Below are 21460 nucleotides of genomic sequence, written 5' to 3' on the forward strand. Positions count from 1 at the left end.
TTTGTTGTTTTTAGGTGGAGTTTTTGGTGGCGATGATAGGCGGGGCGGGCGAAACTGAAGGATGGTGGGCAGCAGGCGGAGAGCACACACAGTTATTTATTATATTTGTTTTCTTTTCGTTTATCGTTTAAGATCGTTAAATATACATATGTTTAGAATATCACAAAGAACGGCTATAATAAATTTACTATTTAGCATCACTTTTTCTAGGCCACGGCAAAAGATTACAAATTGAATTTCTAGCTGCTTCGATACGGCTCCTTTTTGGTTTTTGGTCTCGTCTTCCTTTTCGTTTTCAAAGTTCAATGAACGCAACGAATTAGTTCGCTAATGGCTTGTTGGAAATTGTTGTGAGTTAAGTTAAGGCGTTATGGTGTTACCGTTATAAATATATATATTTATATATATCTATATATATTTGTGGCTATATTGTGGTCCGGGCTTTTTAGGGTAACCGGGCCGTTTGAGGTTGGCCGGGCGACCGTGGGGCGTGGCGCGGCGCGACGTGGCGTCGCTTGTGCTGAAGTTACGTCAAGGCGCGTAATGCAAGAAACCCAAACACAGGTATATATATATATCTAGATATATATATTTAGATATATCTCTAAATGGTAGCTATAAAAGTTGCACAAGCAGCACGCGAGGCGAATTTGTAGGCGTCCTTGTCGTCCTGCACGTCCCTAATTAGTGCGTTTATTTCGTAATTTCTTTTGCAGTTTGAAGTTTTGTTTGCGGCTTTATAAAAATAAATCCATTTACGCATACATATATATTTAGTTGTATTCTATGCAATTTGTATATATATTTATATATATATGTGTGTGTAGAGAGAGAGGCAACTACTTGGTAGTTTTAGTTTAGTCGTTAAGTGCGATTAATATTATATATATATTTGTATATATATATAATTAATTTGATTTTGCTACATGAAGAAGACGCTTGTTCTACAAACTACGAGGTTTCCTTTAGCTATAGCTCTAGTTATATCAGTTATTTCATTCACTGCTGAACGAGTCGCATAACGTTTTTATATAATTACCATATATATGTATATACGAGTGTGTGTGTTTTTTATAGGTAATAGTTATGTATGTCAGTATATAACGCCTCTATAGATAATTGTATTGTATATAAATTATAGCACTTTTCCTTTATATATATGTATGTTAGTTGTAGCGAGTGTGTTTCTTCCTTGTTGTATATTTTTAAAAGTAATTTGTTCTTGCTAAATTTTGTTAAATATTTATAATTGCTGCGCTTTGCTGTATGTCTGTCTGTGTGTGTGTGTGTATGTGCGTGTGTTTGTTTTTGTGTGTTTGCTCAATTTCTTTGTTGCAGGTACATAGGTTTTTGGTTTTCTTGATTTTTGGTTTTTCTTAGTTTGCTTTTAGGCGTTTCCGGGGTCGTTGATTAAGTAATGCTGCACTTGAAGTTTGATCTAGTTGTATCTTATATCGTTTGTTTTCGTTTCGTTTCGTTTCGTTTTTCTATTTGATTATGTAATTATGCTTGGTCTTTACTCTTATATTGAACTGTGTTACATGCCATTTTCGCTCAGTTTAGCTGCGACGTTTTATGGGTGTTTAAAAAATTTGGCAAAAAGAAGGACGTAAGTAAGAGGTAGTTCGTCATCCACCCACTCATACATATATACATGCAAATATATACATATTCAGATATATATGTATGTATATAACTAACACTACAAGCACACACATACAGTGCTCGCGCGTGTGTGTATTTATTGAATGAGACGATTAGCTTTAGTTAAATGTTAAACAAATTCTTTACGCAACACAATTTGACTCTATCACACACACACGCGCGCTGATACACATGCACAGAAACCGCAAGCGAATCATATGAAGAAAATGGAACAGAAGCAGAAAGTGCACGTTAAATCAATGCTTCTTTTGACCTCTATTACATTTTCGTTCGTCTTCGCTTGCGCCTTCGCTTTTCATGTCTCCTTCGTCTCTTGCTGGTGCTGCTGCTGCTACCTGGAACTTTTTTCTTTTCTTCTTCTTTTTCTTTTTCGTTCTCTTCTTCTTAGCAATGTCCCGTGTTACGGCACAGTTGGGCAGCGTGTTTCGATTTGCTTGTTAAATGTTGAAGTACATTTCTTAGCGCGTTTTCATTCACGTCTGCTGTGTTATCACAATGCTGCTTGAATCAATTGATTTATAACAAATTATGAATGTGTGTGAGTGGCGCTTCGTTTAGTTTTGCTCACAGCAGCGTTTCACTTATTATATGTGTACTTTCTACTGAAAATCGCTTTACATAACGGTACTCTGGTACTCTGTTACTCGCTGCTGTGCTGTGCGAAACACGACACGAACGAACTCAGCGCGACAAGTGAATCTTCGCCTAGCACTGACGTGCGCCGTGAGCCTGTGAAATTTCGCTGAAAATCGATAAGGACACACACGGACCTCACACACACACACACCCACACGCGCACACACACAGCCAGCGCAAATGCAAAAGCAGCGCAAAGTCACCAAAACTAAAAAGCACAATACACCGAAAACGAGAGCGTTCGCTGCCAGTGAAAGTGCACATGTCCTGACCGTGCTGCTACACTTATGGCCTGCAATAATAGGTACAGTGCGAAAACGAGAGCATTTACAGTCACTTTTTTATACGATGAATTTGTTGAAGCCAATCGAATAAAATATTTATAATATTCATTGATTAAATAATTCATTGAATAATAATTAAAATTATTATTTAAATATGTATTAGTTTTTATATAATATTATTTATATATATATTGTGTATACGCACTAGCAGACATATTTTCTTACTAGTATTAAAAGATTTTATGTAAATATTACGTATACGCAATTCTCACACTTGCATTTTCTTACTAGATTTCACAGAGTACTCAATTATTGGCCACCAGTGTATACGCACTTATAAGCGTCATCTAAGTTAAAGCTGAGAACGTGAGCATGCGAGTGCGCATTTGTTTGGCAAGCTTTGCTTTTGCTCAAAGTCCTTGCGCTCACACTGGCTGGCATCGGCGTCGTCGTCATTCTGTGACGTTTGCTCAAGCAAAAACAACACAAATAACCGAAAGCCGAACAAAATACCGAGCGATTGACCCGAACACGCACGAAAATGCGGCGCTTGGCTGCCCGCTTTGCTTTTGTGTTTTCGCTGTGAATGAAAGTTCGAAAGCATCAGCTGGTAGGGCTTTAACAAATTCTCAATTGTGCTCAACGCAACCCCCCCTTGCTCTCTTCCTCTCATCATTCTCCGGCAACAACGGCAACGGCCAAGTAAACAAATACATGTGCACAACGCGGCGCGCACATGTTCAGCTGTAGCTGTAAGGTCAGAGCAGAGCGTGTCCTTACTGTGCGTGCTGGCAGTATGCATACGCGTGCATTTATTGCATGTATTGTATATGGATAACAAACAATGTTAAAGCTATGTACAAAAGGCAGGTATTTTGTGACTTTGTGGCGCTGGCTGAGCCTCTTACGTTAAAGTTGCCAAAGAAGAAGGTCCTCGGCAATTTGAGCGAGGGCAGCGCCTGACATTGGCCGGCGAACCAGCGGCGCGTGTTTCCATCGCTGTCGCGAGCCACAATGCAAATCTCAGCGCCGACCAGTTTCGCCTCGCCATGGGACTGCAGTTCGGAAACGGGTATTTCCGCCATGCGCTCATTGTAGGCATAGTCCGCCTGGTGCAACACCTCGTTGCTGCTGCTTCGTATGTAAACATTGAAGTCCGCCACGTCTGCTATGGCCGAGACAAACCAGCGTAGCGTCAAGTTGCCGGCCTTATTGCTAGAATCCAAAAACAAAAAACGGGAAATGTAGCTACAGCTGACGCTTTGTAAACATATATATAACCTACGTTTGGACCTCGCGAAAGCGAACATCGGTCAGCTGCTTGTACTCATTGCCAGCATAGAGATCCAACTCGTCCTCTCTGCAATTTAAGTACTCATCTTCCATGTTCAACAGATGCTGATCCTTGGCCAAGCTGGGCGTCTGGCAAAGCACGTTGCTCAAGTCCTCGCTAGGCGTGGTCTGTTGCAGCATAAAATGCTTCAATGGTCGCATGTTACAGCCGCAATACAGCGGATTGTTGGCTAACAAGACTTGGCTGCCATTGGTCATGGTGGCCACCAGCGTGGCGGGTATATCCTCTAGGTTATTGTTCCTCAGGTCAACGTACTTTAGGGACACCGTCTTGACCACATTGGCAAAGGGCAAATGATAGATTTGATTGTGCGATATGTCCAGGCTGCTCAGATTCTTGGGAAGATCGAAAATATGCTCCTCGGACATCAGATTGGACAACTCGTTGTGGGACAAGTCCAGCGATTGAAGCGATGTAAAGTTCGATATAACACCGCGACGCAGCTCGTTGATTTGGTTGTTGGACACGTTCAATTTGAGTAGCTTCTTCGTGCCAAAGGTTATGTCATAGGTAAGAACGGGCATTTGATTGTAGCTCAGATCCAGGTACTTTAAATTGTAGGGTATATACTGATGGGATGGAAAGGTTTTCTTGGTCACAAAACTAATGCGATTGTGACTCAAATTAAGTGTCTCCAGACTAAGCAAATCGTCCAGCACACCGTGCGTCTTATTGTCCAGCTTAGAGAGGGCATTGTGGGACAGGTCGAGCGTGCGAAGCGAGGGCAATCCAATGAATATATCATTTGGCAGTTGTCTAAGGCCATTGCTTGACAGATTCAGTGTGAGCAACTGGAGCAGCCCCTCGAACGCCCGTTTGCTATGTAACCGAATTATTCATTTCAATGCATCTGTTTGACTGCAGTGTCAAGTCGAAACACTTACCTAATATCTGAGACCTGATTGCCGTAAAGGTTGAGTTCAAACAGAACTGGCAGCTTGCCAAATGCACTTCGCTCCAGCACGCTAATGTTGTTATTCTGCAAATAAATTATTAAGAGTTTTCAGACAAACTTTGCTGATGATATAAATAACTAATTAAGCGTAAATGGTTATCAACTTGGTAGTTAAATACTTAAAATGTAATCATGCTAAAACTAGTTTATAGCCTACCTATATGAATAGAATTCTTAAATAAGAAGCTATCATCAGATGAATCATGCTATAAACCAGTTCTAGACAACTGAAAGAGTTATGAATGCGTGACAACAAAATACGAAAGGAAATCGAGCTAAGAATCATTAAACAAAATTATATGTAAATTACTCGAATGTCTCTCTAATGCCATAGAATACTTAAGAATAACTTAAAATGTAAATACTGTAATTAGAATCGCATAAACACTCACTTCCAAGTATAGATATTGTAGCGTTGACATCACAGACACCGCCTCCAATGGAGGCTTGCTGATGCCATTTGACTGCAGCAGTAGGCGCTGCACGACCAGCAAGCCCGTAAAGCTCTGTCCATCCAAACTGTCGCCCAGCTGATTGTGACTGAGATCCAAATATATTAAAGAATTCATAACTGGCCAGGTGCCTGCTGGTATCGAGCTTATGTTGTTGTGGCTCAAATGTAACTCATTCAAAGAGATGGGCAATTGGAATAGCTTTTCCAAGCTATTATTGTTCAAATACAATTGCCGCATGCTTGTCAGCTTAGCCAACGATCCGCGCACAATATTGACGAGCTTGTTGTGGCTCAAGTCCATCTCCAGCAATGTTGGCAATGTACCAAATGTCGAGGATTTAATCTCCCGCATGCTGTTGTGACTCAAGTCGATGGAGCGCAGCGAGAAAAGGGTTTGAAATACGCCATTGAATATGAAAGATATGTTGTTATGCGAAACATCGATTGTGTGCAGCTCATATAGTTTGGGGAAACAGTTTTTGGGTATTTCCGTAATGTTATTGTGTGAGGCATTCAAGACGCGCAGTCCAGACATATTTTGAATAGGTATCTGCAAAGGAAAGCGTTCAGATATAACGATAAAGGTACCATTCAAAGTTTTCCTACATGAGCCAAATTTGTAAAGCCATTATAGCTGAGTTGGAACTCCGTAGCGAAGGTGGTTTCATCGAAACTACGGCGCGAAAAGTTGACAAGACGATTGTGTGAGAGATCGAGTTTTGTTATATTAACGCAATTCTCGAAGGCAGCAGTTTCAATCAACTCCAGGGCATTGTGCGACACATTGATGACGGCCTGGTAAATGTCCTTAAACGAGTTCTTCTCAATTTTCGTTATATTGTTCTCAGCCAAGTCCAGCAGCTATAAAAATAATGATTAATAAAAATCGAATATCTTTCTTGTGTTTCACGTACCTCAACATAATTCATTTGCGTAAACATTTGATATTCAATCTTCTTCAGCTTGTTGCGCGCCAGATCAATCGTGCCGATGCGTGCCACAGAGCCAAATGTGCCACGTCCCACATCTGTGATGGCGTTGTCGCTCAAAAAGAGACGACGCAGAAATCGCATTCCTCGAAAGCTGTTTGCATCCAGTTTTCCAATCTTGTTGTGTGATAGATTGAGAACTTTGAGCACCGAGTTGCGAGCAAAGGTGCCACGGCTGAGTTCGCTTAGGGCATTGTGCGAGACATTGCACCAGCCAAGCTTTGTTAGATCCGAAATGTGTTGTGCCTCCAGTTTCTTGACTTTATTATGGCTTATGTCAAGCAATTCCAGTTCACGCAGATTCTTAAATTGGTTTCGCTTCAGATTCTCTAGCTGATTTCCATGCAAATCCAATGTTTTCAGTTTCCGCAGCGGCTGGAACGTCTCCACGGGCAGATCACTCAACAGGCCATTTGTTAATCGCATAATTTCGAGCTTGTTGGTAATTTCTTGGCCGAAAAACAGATCTTTGGGCAGTTGCTCAAACGCATGTCCATCGATTACCAATTCTCGGGTCTTGCCCAATATCTGCAGCATAAATATTAAAAATTATTTGGATAAGAAAATTATCTATTCTGAAGTAACTTACGCCAAATCCCAACTGCCCAACTTGACTTAGATTCGTACGCAGCAAATTGACTTTCTCTAATGTATTGTTCATGCCATAAAATACATAATCCTCAATGGTGGCAAGTGGCGTCTCCTCAATGGTCAAAACGCGCGCTTTAATATGCGCGAAAAGCGGCCCGAATAGGCGCACTAGAAGTATAATAAATTTAATAAATATACTATGCTATGCTACATATAACAACAACGCACCAAAGTATCCCTTATATATGGTCAGCTCCTCCACTGGCAGCTGCAGAGAAGCCAAGTTCTGCAGGGCCACCGAGAGCGTGGCCAAGTTCGTATTTTCGCAACGAACAAAAATGCCAGCATCGCTGCCGTTTACACACAGACAGGGATATAGAACTTGTGGTCTGTGGATTGAATAACAATTTAATTAACTTGCTCTTAATCAGTTTATAGCTGCATGAGAACTCACTTCTTGGGACATTTGAATTTGGGCTCACCATAAACGTATTCGCTGCTGACTAATGCAAATAACTGCAGCAGTAACAAAACGATGGGGCGCAAGCGTAACTGAATCATGATCAAGTTATAACTTGTTTATTTACGTTTAATGTGTGTGTGTGCGTGGGTCTCTTTGTGGCTGTCGTCATTGATTCAGTTTGGCCATGGTAAAAGAAAAGAGTTCGTTGCTTAAGTCTATTGTTTCTTCGTCGACACAGAATAGTCTTTTGCAGCTATTTCCCATCCGTGTGTACCTAAAACAAACTTTATTTGTTAAACAAATTCTTATTCGGCATTAACAGTTTTCAACTTTTACTTTTAAGCTGCGCTCGCGCAACAGGTTCCGCTTGTCTATCTCTCAGTTTTGTTACTGATTTGCCATTGGTTGAAAGCTACCATTGTTGTTAATTGGCGTCGAGGCCACTTGCGAATACAGTGCCACGCGCACTGTATATGGGACATGACTTGTCATTGAGAAATAATAAAAAGAATATAACTGCATTAGTTTTAACTTATTCCTTTTATTTTCAATCCTATATACTTTTTGGACGCGCCACCATATTTAAACCAAGTTGGCAGTGCTGTGCTTGCCACTGTGTCGGCGAAGATATCGATATACCAACCATGCAACTCTATTCAGACAGCGACAGCGGTGCAAAAGCAAAATCAACGCGCTAAATAAAAATTATTGTCCGGTTTTTAAGTATTTTATTGCACATTTTGACGCGAAAACGTAAGTACTTAGTGCAGTTAATGTATTTGGTAATTTTTTTGTTTGAAAAGCGAGCAAGAATTAGGCTTTTGTAAATTGAAGAAAGTGGACATTGTTCACGTTTTGTTCTTTGACGACAGGGAGAAATACTGACTTCGCCCGATTCAGCCGCCATCGAGCAAACAGCCAATGGCAGCGCGCACTACTCACACACACATAGAATCGAACTGAAAATCTGTATATGTACACGTCTGTTTGCGTGTGTATTGGTGCCCAGGGAGAACGCGAGTTATTTGCTGCCACCCGTTTTATTGGCGGCAAAAAGTGCGTAATTCTAGTTGGAAGACACTGACTAACGAAAACATTTCGTTTATTTACTTAGATTATTTTGATCACAATATGAGCTACGCTGCGGACGTGCTAAATGCTGCTCATCTCGAACTGCACGGCGGTGGTGACGCTGAGCTGCGCCGGCCTTTCGACCCAACTGCCCACGACTTAGATGCCTCTTTCCGCCTGACACGTTTTGCGGACTTAAAAGGTCGTGGTTGCAAGGTGCCACAAGAGGTGCTCTCAAAGCTTGTCTCAGCACTGCAGCAAGACTACTCCGCTCAGGATCAGGAGCCGCAGTTCCTTAACGTGGCCATACCCCGCATTGGCATTGGCCTTGATTGTGCCGTTATACCTCTGCGCCATGGCGGCCTTTGCCTGGTGCAAACTACGGACTTCTTCTATCCCATTGTGGACGATCCCTACATGATGGGAAAGATAGCTTGCGCGAATGTACTCAGCGACTTGTATGCCATGGGCGTAACCGATTGTGACAATATGCTTATGCTATTGGCCGTAAGCACCAAGATGACGGAGAAGGAACGCGATGTGGTCATACCACTGATAATGCGAGGTTTTAAGGACTCAGCCCTGGAGGCGGGCACCACCGTGACCGGCGGCCAGAGCGTTGTTAATCCATGGTGCACCATTGGCGGTGTTGCATCGACCATATGCCAACCAAACGAGTACATAGTGCCGGACAATGCTGTTGTTGGAGATGTTTTAGTGCTGACGAAACCGTTGGGTACTCAAGTTGCTGTGAATGCGCACCAGTGGATCGATCAGCCCGAACGTTGGAACCGCATCAAACTAGTTGTGTCTGAAGAAGATGTGCGTAAGGCATATCATCGTGCCATGAACTCTATGTCGCGCCTGAACCGAGTAGCCGCTCGACTCATGCACAAGTACAACGCACATGGAGCCACCGATATAACCGGCTTTGGCCTGTTGGGCCATGCACAAACCCTGGCCGCTCACCAGAAGAAGGATGTCTCCTTTGTTATTCATAATCTTCCAGTGATTGCCAAAATGGCAGCTGTGGCCAAGGCCTGCGGCAATATGTTCCAACTACTGCAGGGCCATTCTGCGGAAACCTCTGGGGGACTGCTAATCTGCTTGCCCAGGGAACAGGCGGCTGCCTATTGCAAAGACATTGAGAAACAGGAGGGCTACCAGGCCTGGATCATTGGCATTGTGGAGAAGGGCAACAAGACGGCACGTATCATTGACAAACCGCGCGTCATCGAGGTGCCCGCCAAGGACTAGATGTTTTCTCTTATACTAAGTACAGTAAATTTTTAACTGCAAACATGCCCTGAGTTGTAACGCTATTATGAGTGAACTAAGTTACCGTTTTTTTGTAAATGATGAAGATGAAGCTTGACTAATTACATAAACTATAATTTTGATGTTTTATAAAATCCATGGACACTGCTAAGAATCAAACGAATAAATAAAACAAACACTTGACTTCTGTGTTGATTAAACGTTAAGCACCTGCATTCCATTAACAAAATTAGCCGCCAAAGCGAAAAGCTTTTCCTCGACTACGCCGAGCTTTGAGTCGCGCGACCAATCGGGCAGATGGTCGACAGAGTCAAAGGGGATGCTCACGCGCTCATTGAGCACTTGCTGAGCATGATATAGTAGGTTGAGTTCATGGTCCATTACATGAGCGACGATGACGTCACAATTTCAAATGTTTGTATATTAATTCATCGTTCTAAATAAACGAGCTTTTTACTTGAGTTAATTTTAGTACAACATTTTTGGGAATTTTTAATGATAATTAGAACTAATTTAATATGAAAATATGTGAAGCTTGGAATATTTAGCAATTAAAATGCTTCATTTAAATACATATGTATAAAGATAAAAAAACAATAATTAGAATTGTCTTCATTTTCAAATGGCAAGCTTGTCTATGGAAAAAAGCTTTATGAGCAAGAGCGCGAGTGTGAGAGAGCAGCGCATGGTGAGCGCAACCTATAGATCAAGTCAATTGGGGGTCTGATCTGTTTCGATTGTGCTCTGTTCGTGGCAAGTGCAAAATTGTGAAGCCTCAGTACTGCACAAACCAGCGAGGCGCGTACGCGTATTGAAAGCAAAGCTGTTCCGTTACCGTTACGTTTTGTAGTAGACACACGAACACATACCCGAACACAAACACACTAACAATTCAAAAACACATACAAACGAATTTCTAAGACTAACGCGCCCGCGCATTGTAGCAATTTTCTTTAGGCTGAACACTGAACTCGCCGCTGCCATCAACAACAACAACAGCGAAAGCAGCAACAAATACTACAACAACAATAAATACAACGGGTCAAATAGTCTGCACCAATCATTTTGGATTTTTGAAAAGTGCACAGTGAGTGTTTAGTGAATGATATTGCGAATGCACGAATCTTTTTACCGTATGTACATTGGATATCTGTGTATGCATGTGTATGTGTGTGTGTATCTATGGAATCTAGCTATCTCTTGAACTAGCAGACAAGCTCAAAATACAAACTGATGACGGCGACAAACGCACATAGAAACGAGTTTCAGTTTGTTTTTTCTCTACGCTATCCGATGATACTCTCATTTGTTCATAGCGAGTATAGCTTGTATCTATTATCTATTGTATACATACATATATATACAGACTCGAGTTTGGCTGCAAAGAGAAATTCAAATGGTGTTCAATAGAAATACGCATTCAATTGCATCCGCATCCTATGGTTAACTGTATACATGAATTTGAGGATAGTTGGATGATTCATTTCTGGGGCGCACTCGCAGTTTTTGTTTTTTTTTTTTTTGTTGCTTCTGTTTGAATCAAGAACAACAAAAACCGTATTCCGAATTGAAAGCCAAAAAGAACAGTGGCAGTGAACTATTTATAGAATTATTTGTTTTCATACATAAATATGTATGTATGTATGCATGTGTGTACGGTAAAGACAAATAACAGCAATAACAACAAGAGCAAAAGGCGAAAGTCTCGCCGACAATGAAGGCGACGACAACGTAGCCTATTCTTTTTCTTCATTGTACGCTGCTCAAAGCGTAAATTCGGCTAAATACAAAAAGAAAAGAAAAAGTTAAATAAAAGTAGCAAAGGAATAATGAAATAAATAGCACATCAAATTGTTTTTTTTTTTCTTTGTAGATTTGTGTATTCATACATAAAATGTTCAATTTAAATTAGCCAAGTTCAAACGTTGCCCAAAGCGAATGTATACGTATGCATGTGTGTGTGTGTGTGTATTAACTAGATTGAACTGTGCGCTGATGCTGCTGCGTAGGTGGGTAATAATAACATCAACGGCGGCAGCATCGTCACCAGCCACACAAATTGGCAATCCAACACAGGCGATAGAATACAACACACACACATGCATACACACTCATACACACCAATGCATGTTCTACGCCTTTCGCCTACGTTTTCAATTTGATTTTCGGAAATTTGAACAAGAACAACAACAACACCTTCGCTTTGCTCTTTTCGGCCATTTCAAGCTTGTTGTTCGTTTGCTATTTTGTTTATTTTATGTTTGCTTATATACATACATCACACACACACACATGCAAACGTATATGTGTTCACATGTAGATCGCTGGCATTTTTGCGACTTGCTGCTACCCCCTGTTAGCCCCGCCTTTACGTCACGCCCACTCCAATGCCAGACAACACCAGCAACAGCAGCAGCAGCAACATGTTCCCACTTTTTGCCTCTCGTTCCGATTATATGAGATCATTTTGAATTGTACAAAAAGAGTATGCAAAAACAAGCATACGCATTACACGCTTCAACTTGCTCTCTCTCTCTCTCCCTCTCACTTGACCAGTTTTGTTTTTTTTTTTATAAATCAATTTGCCTCGAAGCGCCACTATGAAAAAAACGTGCTCTGTGTGATCCAGGCGTCAATTAGATTTAGCCTTTTATTTATATTATGAACTTTTGCCGTTGTTGCTTCTTGCTTACGTGAGCTTCTTGATTAGCTAAAATGTCTTGACCATATGGTGGCAGACGAAATATCAAGATCAACTTGATGTTCATTTGATTGGATTTGTTGTGATTTGATTAGGCGCCTAGACACTGTGACTTATTTTACTTACGTGATGTATGCATATGTGTGTGTGTGTGTGTGTGTATGTGATTGCCTATGTGTGTATTTGCAGTCAGTCGAATATTATTTGTTTACGACGCGGATGACATCATCTTTGGTCATCCTTGTGTTTGCATCTGCTATTCTCTCACATGCGCCTTATACAAAGTCATTCATTGAAATCTCTTACTCAAGGTTATCGCTAAATCACATAAAAAAAAGCTCATCAACTCTGTAGTCAGACGAATATATGTATGTATACAGGTTTTTGTTTTTTTGAATTGTTTCATTCGACGAAAAAGGAACTAAGGACACGTTAAAAAGTGAAAACCAGTTTGACATTGACTTTGCCAACAGCTCGTTTATCTCTTCTTTATTTTCGTATTTCTGCCAGTTCCGAAAATCAATGCCACAAACATATTTTAGCAAAATTTTGGGATACAAAATCGTATGTATAAAGTTATTTAGGCATATTTATGTCATCAAGTTTTCCTAAGAAATTGTTAATTTAATCAATTTGATTAATTATAGAACATATTAAGCTGGGCATCTGCCTTTTCTACTGTATATATTCGTAAGTTTATTTGGCTAATTTAGTCTGTTTGTGTTGGTTGTGGTGCTATTGACCGATCACCTGTTCAAGTGATGGCCATCTTTACATTGACTCCATTAATGCGCTCCATTAATGCGCCAAAAATATCACCTCAGAATGCGAGCTGGCACCATTTTTGTACATATTGAAATATCTAGTGGGTGTAATATATACAGCATGATTGAGATTCTTATGAACTGCGAATCAACCTGTCAGTCCGAAGGCAGACCGTTTACGTTTACAGTTACACCCACACACTACCTAGAATTTATGACTAAAATACCACTTACTCACAGATATAAAAATACAAAAATTTAAATATTTTGTGTTTATTTTCCTGATGCTTGATGTCATTCCAGCAGAAAAAACAATAATTGAAAATGCAGTACTCGACCAGCTCGGAAAATTACTCATCCTCGATGAGAGATACGCCTTCCAAATGGAACGGACGTGTAAGTCAAAGCTCATAAGATTTAGATCGCTCTTAACTCTCTGCCTCTCTCACGCAGAACGACAAGAATTATGCGTACAAAAAGTCATCGTATCAATATTCAAGCTCTGGCGATAACAATGTATCCTATCAGAGCAAGGGCGCCGATCAGAACATCGATCAGTTGGACGCCTTGCTTGAGGACCTGAAACAAGAACGTCAGCATACGACAAGAGAGCGCGAAATTCTACCCACTGGAACTACCTATAGAACACTGTAAGTCAGTTGATGAGTAGAGCGAATCAGAATATTGATGAACTGATAAGCATTAAAATTTCCTAATACAATTTTTAAAAAATATTAAAAATATCTCATTTTTTGACAGTGAACGTACCGATCCATCGGGCACGATTACCAAGACCACGCGTGTTATCAAGACCACGAAGCATTCTGGTGGCCAGCAGCCCATCAATGATGACGTCGAAACCTTCAATCCAACCGACTATAGCACACTGCAGTCCACGGCCAAGTACTCCAGCTTTCAGGACAACTTAAAGCGTGATGAGTACCAGACCAACGAGAAGCCCTACACGCTCAGTAAGCCGTCGATTCGTTGACCTTTTATATCATTTGCTTAACTTCTCACTCACCTTTCGTCTTAGCCCACTCCCCTGGTGGTCAGTATTCGAGTAAGACTAAAATCTATGAGAGCAATCGTACGATCAACAACAATGTCGAACTGGTGCCAAGCAGCTTGAATACCACGCAGACGTTGACCAGCAATGTCAACATTGACAAGGAGCTGCAGGACATTGCATTGAGCGATGGCATATTGCCAGCACCTGGCACCAAGGTGACCACCACGGTGCGCACTTACACCTATGAGATACCATCTACTGGTCCCGGCAGCGCCACCAGCACCATCAATCGCACCAGCAACAACAACACGCTGAGCAGCAGCTACAAACACCACGAAACGCTGAACTCCAACCAGAATTATACGCAGTTGTCGCCATCGCATGTGCCCCAAACGGTCGTCTATAACACGGAGAGCTACTCGACACTCAACAAGCCCAACGATCGTCCATTGGTGAGCAATCAGTCGTACGAGATTCGCGAGCACAAGGAGACGACCACGCGCGGCTTAAGCCCACAGCCCCGCCAACTGCCGCTGGGACCCGCGGTCAGCCCGAATGGCGTGCCGCCCAACTCTAGCCGCACTGTTATCTACAATATACACAAAACAGATAATGTGAACACGGTGAACGATTTGCGTTATCCGCACAGTCCGGCCCATAGTCCCAACTATGGCTCGCCACACAGTCCTGGCCAGCCGCAGATGCCGCCTGGTGGCACCAATCGTTATTACTTCAAGGAGACCGAGACTTCAAATACCGTCAATACCATACACGGCCCACCCAACGGTGGCATACCCTATCCATCGGAGCCTTCGCATCCGGCTCCCCTCAAGCAGCTGCCCAGCTCAAACTATCCACAGCCACAGACCGGCAATGGGTATCCACCGAACAATACCACTTATTCATATAAATACTCCTCCACAACGAACACAAACAATCGTCGAGGACCTGGTCCAGACTATGGCTCGCCCTCACCCTTCCCCGTGGACGGCGTCGAGTATCCCGTGGGCAACGGCAATCCGCCACAGCGTGTGGACGATCTAATGCAATCGTTTGGCACTGTAAGTAAACAATGTGTGAATCACATTTGAAAAGTTTTTAGCCAAACTCTCTTCTCTGTTTTGTATAGACGGATCACGTGGACCGCGTGGATATTGAGACGCCAGTGCGCAAACGCGAGATTGAGACCGCCGTGGCTTCGCCACAGCAGCAGCATGTACCCTCTGTGAACAAAGCTGGCAAGGAAGTCTACTATCCACCTGGACACGACACTATCATAACCAGGCGCGAGGAGATGCATGCAGGTTCTGCGGGAGGCGTAAGTGTTCGAATTGCTTAAAGAATTTCTTAAAGTTCAACTCACTTATATGTTGTTCCACGTAACAGGGCCGCTGGGCTAAGGGATCGGGCATGTACGAGTACGAATCGGGCTCGAAGTCAAAGACGAAAACCAAGTCGGGCGGCGCAGTTGTGCCCCTCTGCCTGCCCCTCTGCTGTGCCATGCCCTGCTCCATAATGTGAGCATCGTATCGCATCGCTTACAGTTGTATATAGGATTCTCTAATATTGCCGTTAATAAGTCTAACGCTAATTCCTGCCCCCTGCGTACAGCTTGTCGTTGATATATATTTTTGTTTACCTAACCACTTATCGGTTTTGCTTCTCCTCTGGATGCTCTAATTGTTGTAATTTTGTTGACCAAATTGATATAACTATTATATTATAAATATATATATATTTATGTCCAGGCCTATTGCCAATTTGTATTGGATTTGGTAGTAGTTACCCCTAACCTAGTTTGCTCCCCAAAATGATTTGCTCACTATCCAAAAGAGAAACACAAAAGCATTTATATTACAACGTGACCAGTGAAAGCCCCGAGCAGGCCTCGAAAGGTCTGCATATTTTTAAGTTTTTATTTGAAAGCCAATTGTTTTAACTGTATTTTGCATACCAAACTAATAAATGAGCCACGGAATTCAATTCCCCACTCGCCATACTTATACACGTGTTTTCCCGCCCCGACCCTCGAATATTATCTACTAATCATCGGCGGCCACTTAGCCGCCCAACAAAGTAATATGTAACCCAGACTTAAATGGTAACATAGTCGTTACAAAGCCATAAATATTTTCTAATACACGTACGCACTAAAGTGAAACAACAAAGTAACCTAAATAAAAACGAAATCTAACCAACGAAACGATTAGTTTAAATCTTTAATTGGACAAATGGGCGTATATATATATATATATATACAAAGGTAAAACCACTTAAGTTTGATAATATAGTAAAAGTTTTATTCTGGTATAGTAAAATGTATTTTAATAAGTTTTACATTTGGTATTGTATATTAAAGTATGGTAGATAATAAACACCCTTGCAGAGTGTGATATAATTTTAGAGTCGTTTTTAGCTTAACAGCAGCACACGGCGGCTGCTGCTTTTGGCCTCTGCTAGTTGGATCGGATTACTAAATAGCTGCTCTTGGATTAATCAGTCAAGAAAGTTGCCTTTCATGATATTGAATACTTCATTATATAGTATATCGGACTGTTACTCTACGGGCCATCTGCAAGGGTATGTGTACGATTCGGAGTACCGAAGTTACAAGAATTTTTGTTCTCTTTTAATTATCGTTTTCTGATCAAATAACAATTTGTATATCACAAAAGTAATATCTACATTTCACCTTGTAGGAATTGGTGTAGAATTTTTGTCTTTTTTTTTTTTTTTTGCTTTTCTTTGAAGAGAGATTTTGAGGAAAAATTATGAGAAAGAAACAAAAATCAACAAAGTCCACATATCCATTAGAATATGTAGAATATTAAATGGGGCTAGCTGCACTACTGAAGTACATATGGTATTTCTATATTGACTGGACATACTGCTACATACACAATATTTGTGTGTCTATTATTTGAGATAATTTAGGCTACTTCGAAAAAGTAATTTTGTCATTTGTACATACATAAGTAAATATTGTACGAAATTGAGATTCGCGTTTTCCAAATGGTTTGTCTTAGTTTTGTTTGGTTTTTGAGTTATTCGTAAACAGACTGCAATTGTATTTGGCTAACTCTTTCGCTCGGAATTCTTTAGCTCAGCTAAGTACCAAGTATAGGTTGCCAAATCCTTGATGCTATAGATTTCATATTTGATAGAATTTATGCCATCCATTTCAATTTTGCTGATGCCATTCTGTAGATTTTCGTAACTGCAAATAAAAAATTAAATTTAATATAGGTTAAAATTGATTGGAAGCAGAGCGCAGACCGTTTTGGATTGGCTTTTTCCTTCTGATGTTTCAACATTTTATAGCGAGCAATATTTATCGGATAACGTGATATGAATAAGTTAGCATGTTTCAATCTGAAACGAAATTTACGTTAATATATGTTATTTTGATATAGAATAATAAAGGTAATACCTGTTAGACATATCGTCGTCCTCGCCACCCCAGCCAAAGAACGAATTCGAAAAGCCATTAACAGTCTGGAATTGCTGACGTGTCATGGCAGAAACTCCACCAAATATTGAACGATAAGGCAACCTGCACAAGTGCAACAAATTAATCAGTAATTAGTCAATCAGTCAATCAATTAAATATAAGTAAATGATGACTGCAACCTACTTGAAGTTCAGCGTGTCAATTGCAACGGACATGTGCCGCGGCTGGCGTGGACAATTGTACAGATTGCGCTCATCCAAAGGTAAAAGATCGACATCGTGGAATATAAAACAGTCCCACTGATAAAGCTTTAAGGCCTCCAAGTAACCAATGTTCATCATGGCAGCACGATTAAAAGGCTTCCCATTGGTTTGCTCTATTATAAATATTCGATAGGCAATGCGCTGTTTCATTAGGAACGGATGTATATTGCGTAGGAAGACCGAGAGGTGTGCGTATCGGTCGCGGAAGGGCACGACAATGGCAACATGATATTGAGCAATGCAATCTGCAGGCTCATAAGCTCCACCAGGGCGCAGCAAAGGTGCCAGCTCTGCCTCGACAATTTCAAGAGATTCCAGTGTTGTGTTGGGCGTGATGGGGCCACCTAAAGAATATAATCATTTACATGTGCTCCACATATATATACCTTCTTCTACTTACCATCTCTGGGATCGGGATCAGTGCAGTTTTGTGTGGGATGCAATTGCGGCTTAAGTGTGCTATTTGCATAATCTTGCGGATGTGCGTGCGATAAGTCTTGTGGAATGGAAGTAAAGTTTGCAATCGCAATCACAGTCGTTGAGGTTGAGTTGCGACCGATGTGCTGGTCGCGTTCTTTAGACAGTGCCAATGGAGCGGCAGGCAACTTTTGCCCCGAAATGTGTGTGTTGACCTCTTTATCGCTGCCAATGCCATTTACGCTGTCGTTTCGATTGTGGATGTGGGCATACTTGTGCACACGTCGTATGCTAGAAGTAGAGCATAATTGTATATATTCAGAAAGTGATAAGCGAGTGCAGGTCTCACACTTACCTCAGCTTGCTCAGTGATGAGCTGCTGGCTCCGTCCGACTCTGAGGTCCACAAGAAGTTGAGCACCAGCAGTAGACATATGGTGCCACACACGAAGAGATTCGCTTTTGTAAATATGGTCATGGTCCATTGATTGCATCATTCCTTATTGGAGTTGATTGCTATTTTTAATAGCATTATTATGCTACTGAATCATTTTCAGCTTAAAACTACAAATATATTCTTGTTCGATTCCATATGGACCTTTCTTAAAACAGCTGATTATAAAATGCGAAAAAGACAACAGGGCGATTCGTGTGTTTTGGCCCATTGGCGGCAAAATTTAAAATAGTAATGCGACTTTGGGGCCACGGTCGCCAAAATTTTATTTTCAAAAATCATAAATGGCTGGAAAACATTAAATACGATATCGGAAATTTAGCAATTTAAATATGCAAGCTGGAACTGTTGCCAATTTAGAAAAATTAGCCAGCTCATGGACTATTATATATTTGTGTTTCTTTTTACAGCTACTATTAATTATAAAAACAATGTTTAAACAAAAAACTGAAGATTTTTACAAATTTCAATGCGTTTTATCCTGGCAGTCGTACTGGCTCATTGTCCTTTATATTGACAGTTTTTAATACATCATCAAATGTATACTCTATGCGCAATATCTTATCGTCGCCCAAGCTCGGATCAAAAAAGCCAGGTAAGTCGCTCTGCAAGAAAATAATAAACGTAAATGAATAAACCATCTTGCAATTAAATTGAAAGGTTCAACATACCTTCGACGATTCATACAACTGTAATGTACCATCTCTGACTAAACACTGAATGGGCACCGTCACATCATGCGATGTCTCGGGTTTGAACTGGGAGGTGCCTTCATTGATGCAACCATAAATCGCTCTCTTAATAATCAGTCCACGACGCGCCTGTTCCTCATTTATGATGCGATTGTATGTGCTCTGCATCAAGTGTATTGCTGCCATTGCCTCCGATTTCTTAGCAGCTAAACGCTGCTCATTTTGCCGTTTTGAACGCTCCACCTCGATGCTCTTGCGATCAGCCTCCATGGGGTCCATAATGGTTTTTTTTACGAAAAACCACGCGATTATCGGAGTCACTGTTGCATAGAAAACAGCTGCGGGCACAATTTCGTCACTCAGATGTATTGGAAACACATACGATTGATTTGAACGAATTATTCTGGAATCAATAATGATTTTTTTTATATCTTGTTCAATACTCTGCACAGACGGGTCACTCACTTCAATTTGAGTATGACTCCGGAAGGCACTCCTATGGAAACGGTGGCTATCACCGAACTATATTTCGAAACTTTTTTTTCTACTCCATATTCCCCCAAGAAGCCAAATGTACCCACTCTGAAAATGTCGATAAATCAGACCAGATCATTGTTTAAATATTATGCACACTCACTTGGTCGCCAACTTCAGCTTCATCTCGTTCTCTAGCATCTTCCGCGTATAGGAGACGCCAAAGTACATGTGAGGAGTCCCTATCACAAAGGAAGTGCTGATGGCGTGCTGATCATTGGAGTGATCAATCTGCGTGGACATGGATGATTGCGGCCCGGCATTGAGAGTTAGACTGCCAACGGTATGCTTGTCTAGCTGAACAGCCAGCGTGGAAAACACAACGGGTATAACACCATTTTCCTGGAAATTCATATTGGTGCCGCCATTCAGCGTTAGCTTCGATGTAAGCGTGCGTCCACCTGTCGCCGTTGCATATACAGATCTTCACAATTTAATAAACTGCCGATTAATAATCCCAGTCGCTTACCCTTAAGACCCAAGAGAAAGCCATTGCCGGCACCAAGGCAAATCTCCATCCAACCTTTGTTAAGTAGTCGGCGCCCCGCAACCATAAAGCCGCCATTGCCCGTGCCATTGGATGAGTACAGATTGCCACTCATGATGATCATATCCTTACGAGTTATAGGCGCCTCAATCGATTGGGCAATGCTCATTGAACCAATCTCCACTCGCGGCATCTCAGAATCATCGTAGGGAGTAAATATTTCGGTAGCATTCACATTGATGGTGATGTTGCCACGAGGATTGGTGCGCTGCTGCAGGCGACGCTCGGCCGCAGCCTGGGCCAAGCGTTCATACTCCTCACGTATCTCTGCCGGTGTCTTTGTGCGGTGTACAATTTCCCAGCCTTCTGTTTTGAGACCCTTTTCCCCTACTGAATCGTAAATAGCACGCTGCTGCGGATCGGACAGAACCTCGTAGGCGCGTTTTGTTCTATTGAACATAATCTCTGCCTCCTTCTTGCTATCCGGGTCCGTATGCTTGTCCGGATGGTAAATGCGACTCTGCTTTCGGTATGCCGTGTTAATTTGCTCGGTGGTGGCCTGGTAGTTCATAGTTCATACATTAAAAGTTACAATATATACTGTTCAACGTTGCACTTACATCTCGCGGCAAATTGAGAAATGTGTAGTAGTTTTCATCGAGTTCGGCGTCGGATTCGTTGTCCGATGCCATAACGCCGAATTTTAAAGTTAGACAATCGACAGATTACGCTCAGAGTGTCTAATGTACCGGTTGTACAATAACGGCATATGCAGCATCGGTCGAACCGACGATTTATTATTCAATTTTGATGAAAATTTTGAAACGATTTTTTATACTACTTTACGCAATAATAACAACACGTGTGATGGAACACGAAACGCTGGGAAACCCTCATTCACACAGGGTGCCTCGAACAGATCTTTTGGAGAAACCAAGCAACTAAT

At 41.5% G+C, this 21460-nt stretch overlaps 5 protein-coding genes across 6 annotated transcripts; 2 read left to right on the forward strand and 3 right to left on the reverse strand.

Annotated features, from left to right (window-relative positions):
- Positions 1–3323: 3323 nt before the first annotated feature.
- On the reverse strand, positions 3324–7978 carry LOC111593742 (chaoptin). Its single transcript, XM_023306734.2, has 10 exons — positions 7728–7978; positions 7383–7665; positions 7157–7317; positions 6927–7096; positions 6263–6865; positions 5955–6209; positions 5287–5898; positions 4824–4918; positions 3871–4758; positions 3324–3800 (listed from the first exon to the last, which is right to left on the reverse strand). Exons 2-10 carry the CDS (start codon positions 7487–7489, stop codon positions 3398–3400), a joined length of 3294 nt encoding a protein of 1097 aa, XP_023162502.2. The 5' UTR covers positions 7490–7665; positions 7728–7978; the 3' UTR covers positions 3324–3397.
- Positions 7979–8032: 54 nt separating this feature from the next.
- LOC111593743 (selenide, water dikinase) lies at positions 8033–9923 on the forward strand. Its single transcript, XM_023306736.1, has 2 exons — positions 8033–8144; positions 8506–9923. The coding sequence occupies exon 2, from the start codon at positions 8523–8525 to the stop codon at positions 9717–9719; it is 1197 nt and encodes a 398-aa protein (XP_023162504.1). The 5' UTR covers positions 8033–8144; positions 8506–8522; the 3' UTR covers positions 9720–9923.
- Positions 9924–10494: 571 nt separating this feature from the next.
- Positions 10495–16419, forward strand: LOC111593750 (ras guanine nucleotide exchange factor E). Of its 2 annotated transcripts, none has more exons than XM_023306752.2 (7): positions 10495–10827; positions 13509–13601; positions 13659–13855; positions 13965–14176; positions 14242–15278; positions 15347–15535; positions 15604–16419. In XM_023306752.2, exons 2-7 carry the CDS (start codon positions 13530–13532, stop codon positions 15736–15738), a joined length of 1842 nt encoding a protein of 613 aa, XP_023162520.1. In that variant the 5' UTR covers positions 10495–10827; positions 13509–13529; the 3' UTR covers positions 15739–16419. The 2 variants fall into 2 exon arrangements, with proteins under 2 accessions (XP_023162520.1, XP_023162521.1); XM_023306753.2 differs by having other exon boundaries at positions 13512–13601.
- A 105-nt stretch (positions 16420–16524) lies between these two features.
- On the reverse strand, positions 16525–18947 carry LOC111593741 (beta-1,4-N-acetylgalactosaminyltransferase bre-4). Its single transcript, XM_023306733.2, has 6 exons — positions 18704–18947; positions 18332–18639; positions 17852–18275; positions 17648–17770; positions 17494–17589; positions 16525–17434 (listed from the first exon to the last, which is right to left on the reverse strand). Exons 1-6 carry the CDS (start codon positions 18823–18825, stop codon positions 17293–17295), a joined length of 1215 nt encoding a protein of 404 aa, XP_023162501.1. The 5' UTR covers positions 18826–18947; the 3' UTR covers positions 16525–17292.
- A 243-nt stretch (positions 18948–19190) lies between these two features.
- Positions 19191–21368, reverse strand: LOC111593738 (dnaJ homolog subfamily C member 11). Its single transcript, XM_023306731.2, has 6 exons — positions 21135–21368; positions 20497–21073; positions 20131–20428; positions 19959–20075; positions 19473–19896; positions 19191–19406 (listed from the first exon to the last, which is right to left on the reverse strand). Exons 1-6 carry the CDS (start codon positions 21204–21206, stop codon positions 19278–19280), a joined length of 1617 nt encoding a protein of 538 aa, XP_023162499.1. The 5' UTR covers positions 21207–21368; the 3' UTR covers positions 19191–19277.
- Positions 21369–21460: the final 92 nt, after the last annotated feature.

Source organism: Drosophila hydei, unplaced genomic scaffold, assembly GCF_003285905.1.
Source record: "Drosophila hydei strain 15085-1641.00,03,60 unplaced genomic scaffold, DhydRS2 tig00008132-arrow-arrow-pilon, whole genome shotgun sequence".
Classification (NCBI taxonomy): domain Eukaryota; kingdom Metazoa; phylum Arthropoda; class Insecta; order Diptera; family Drosophilidae; genus Drosophila; species Drosophila hydei.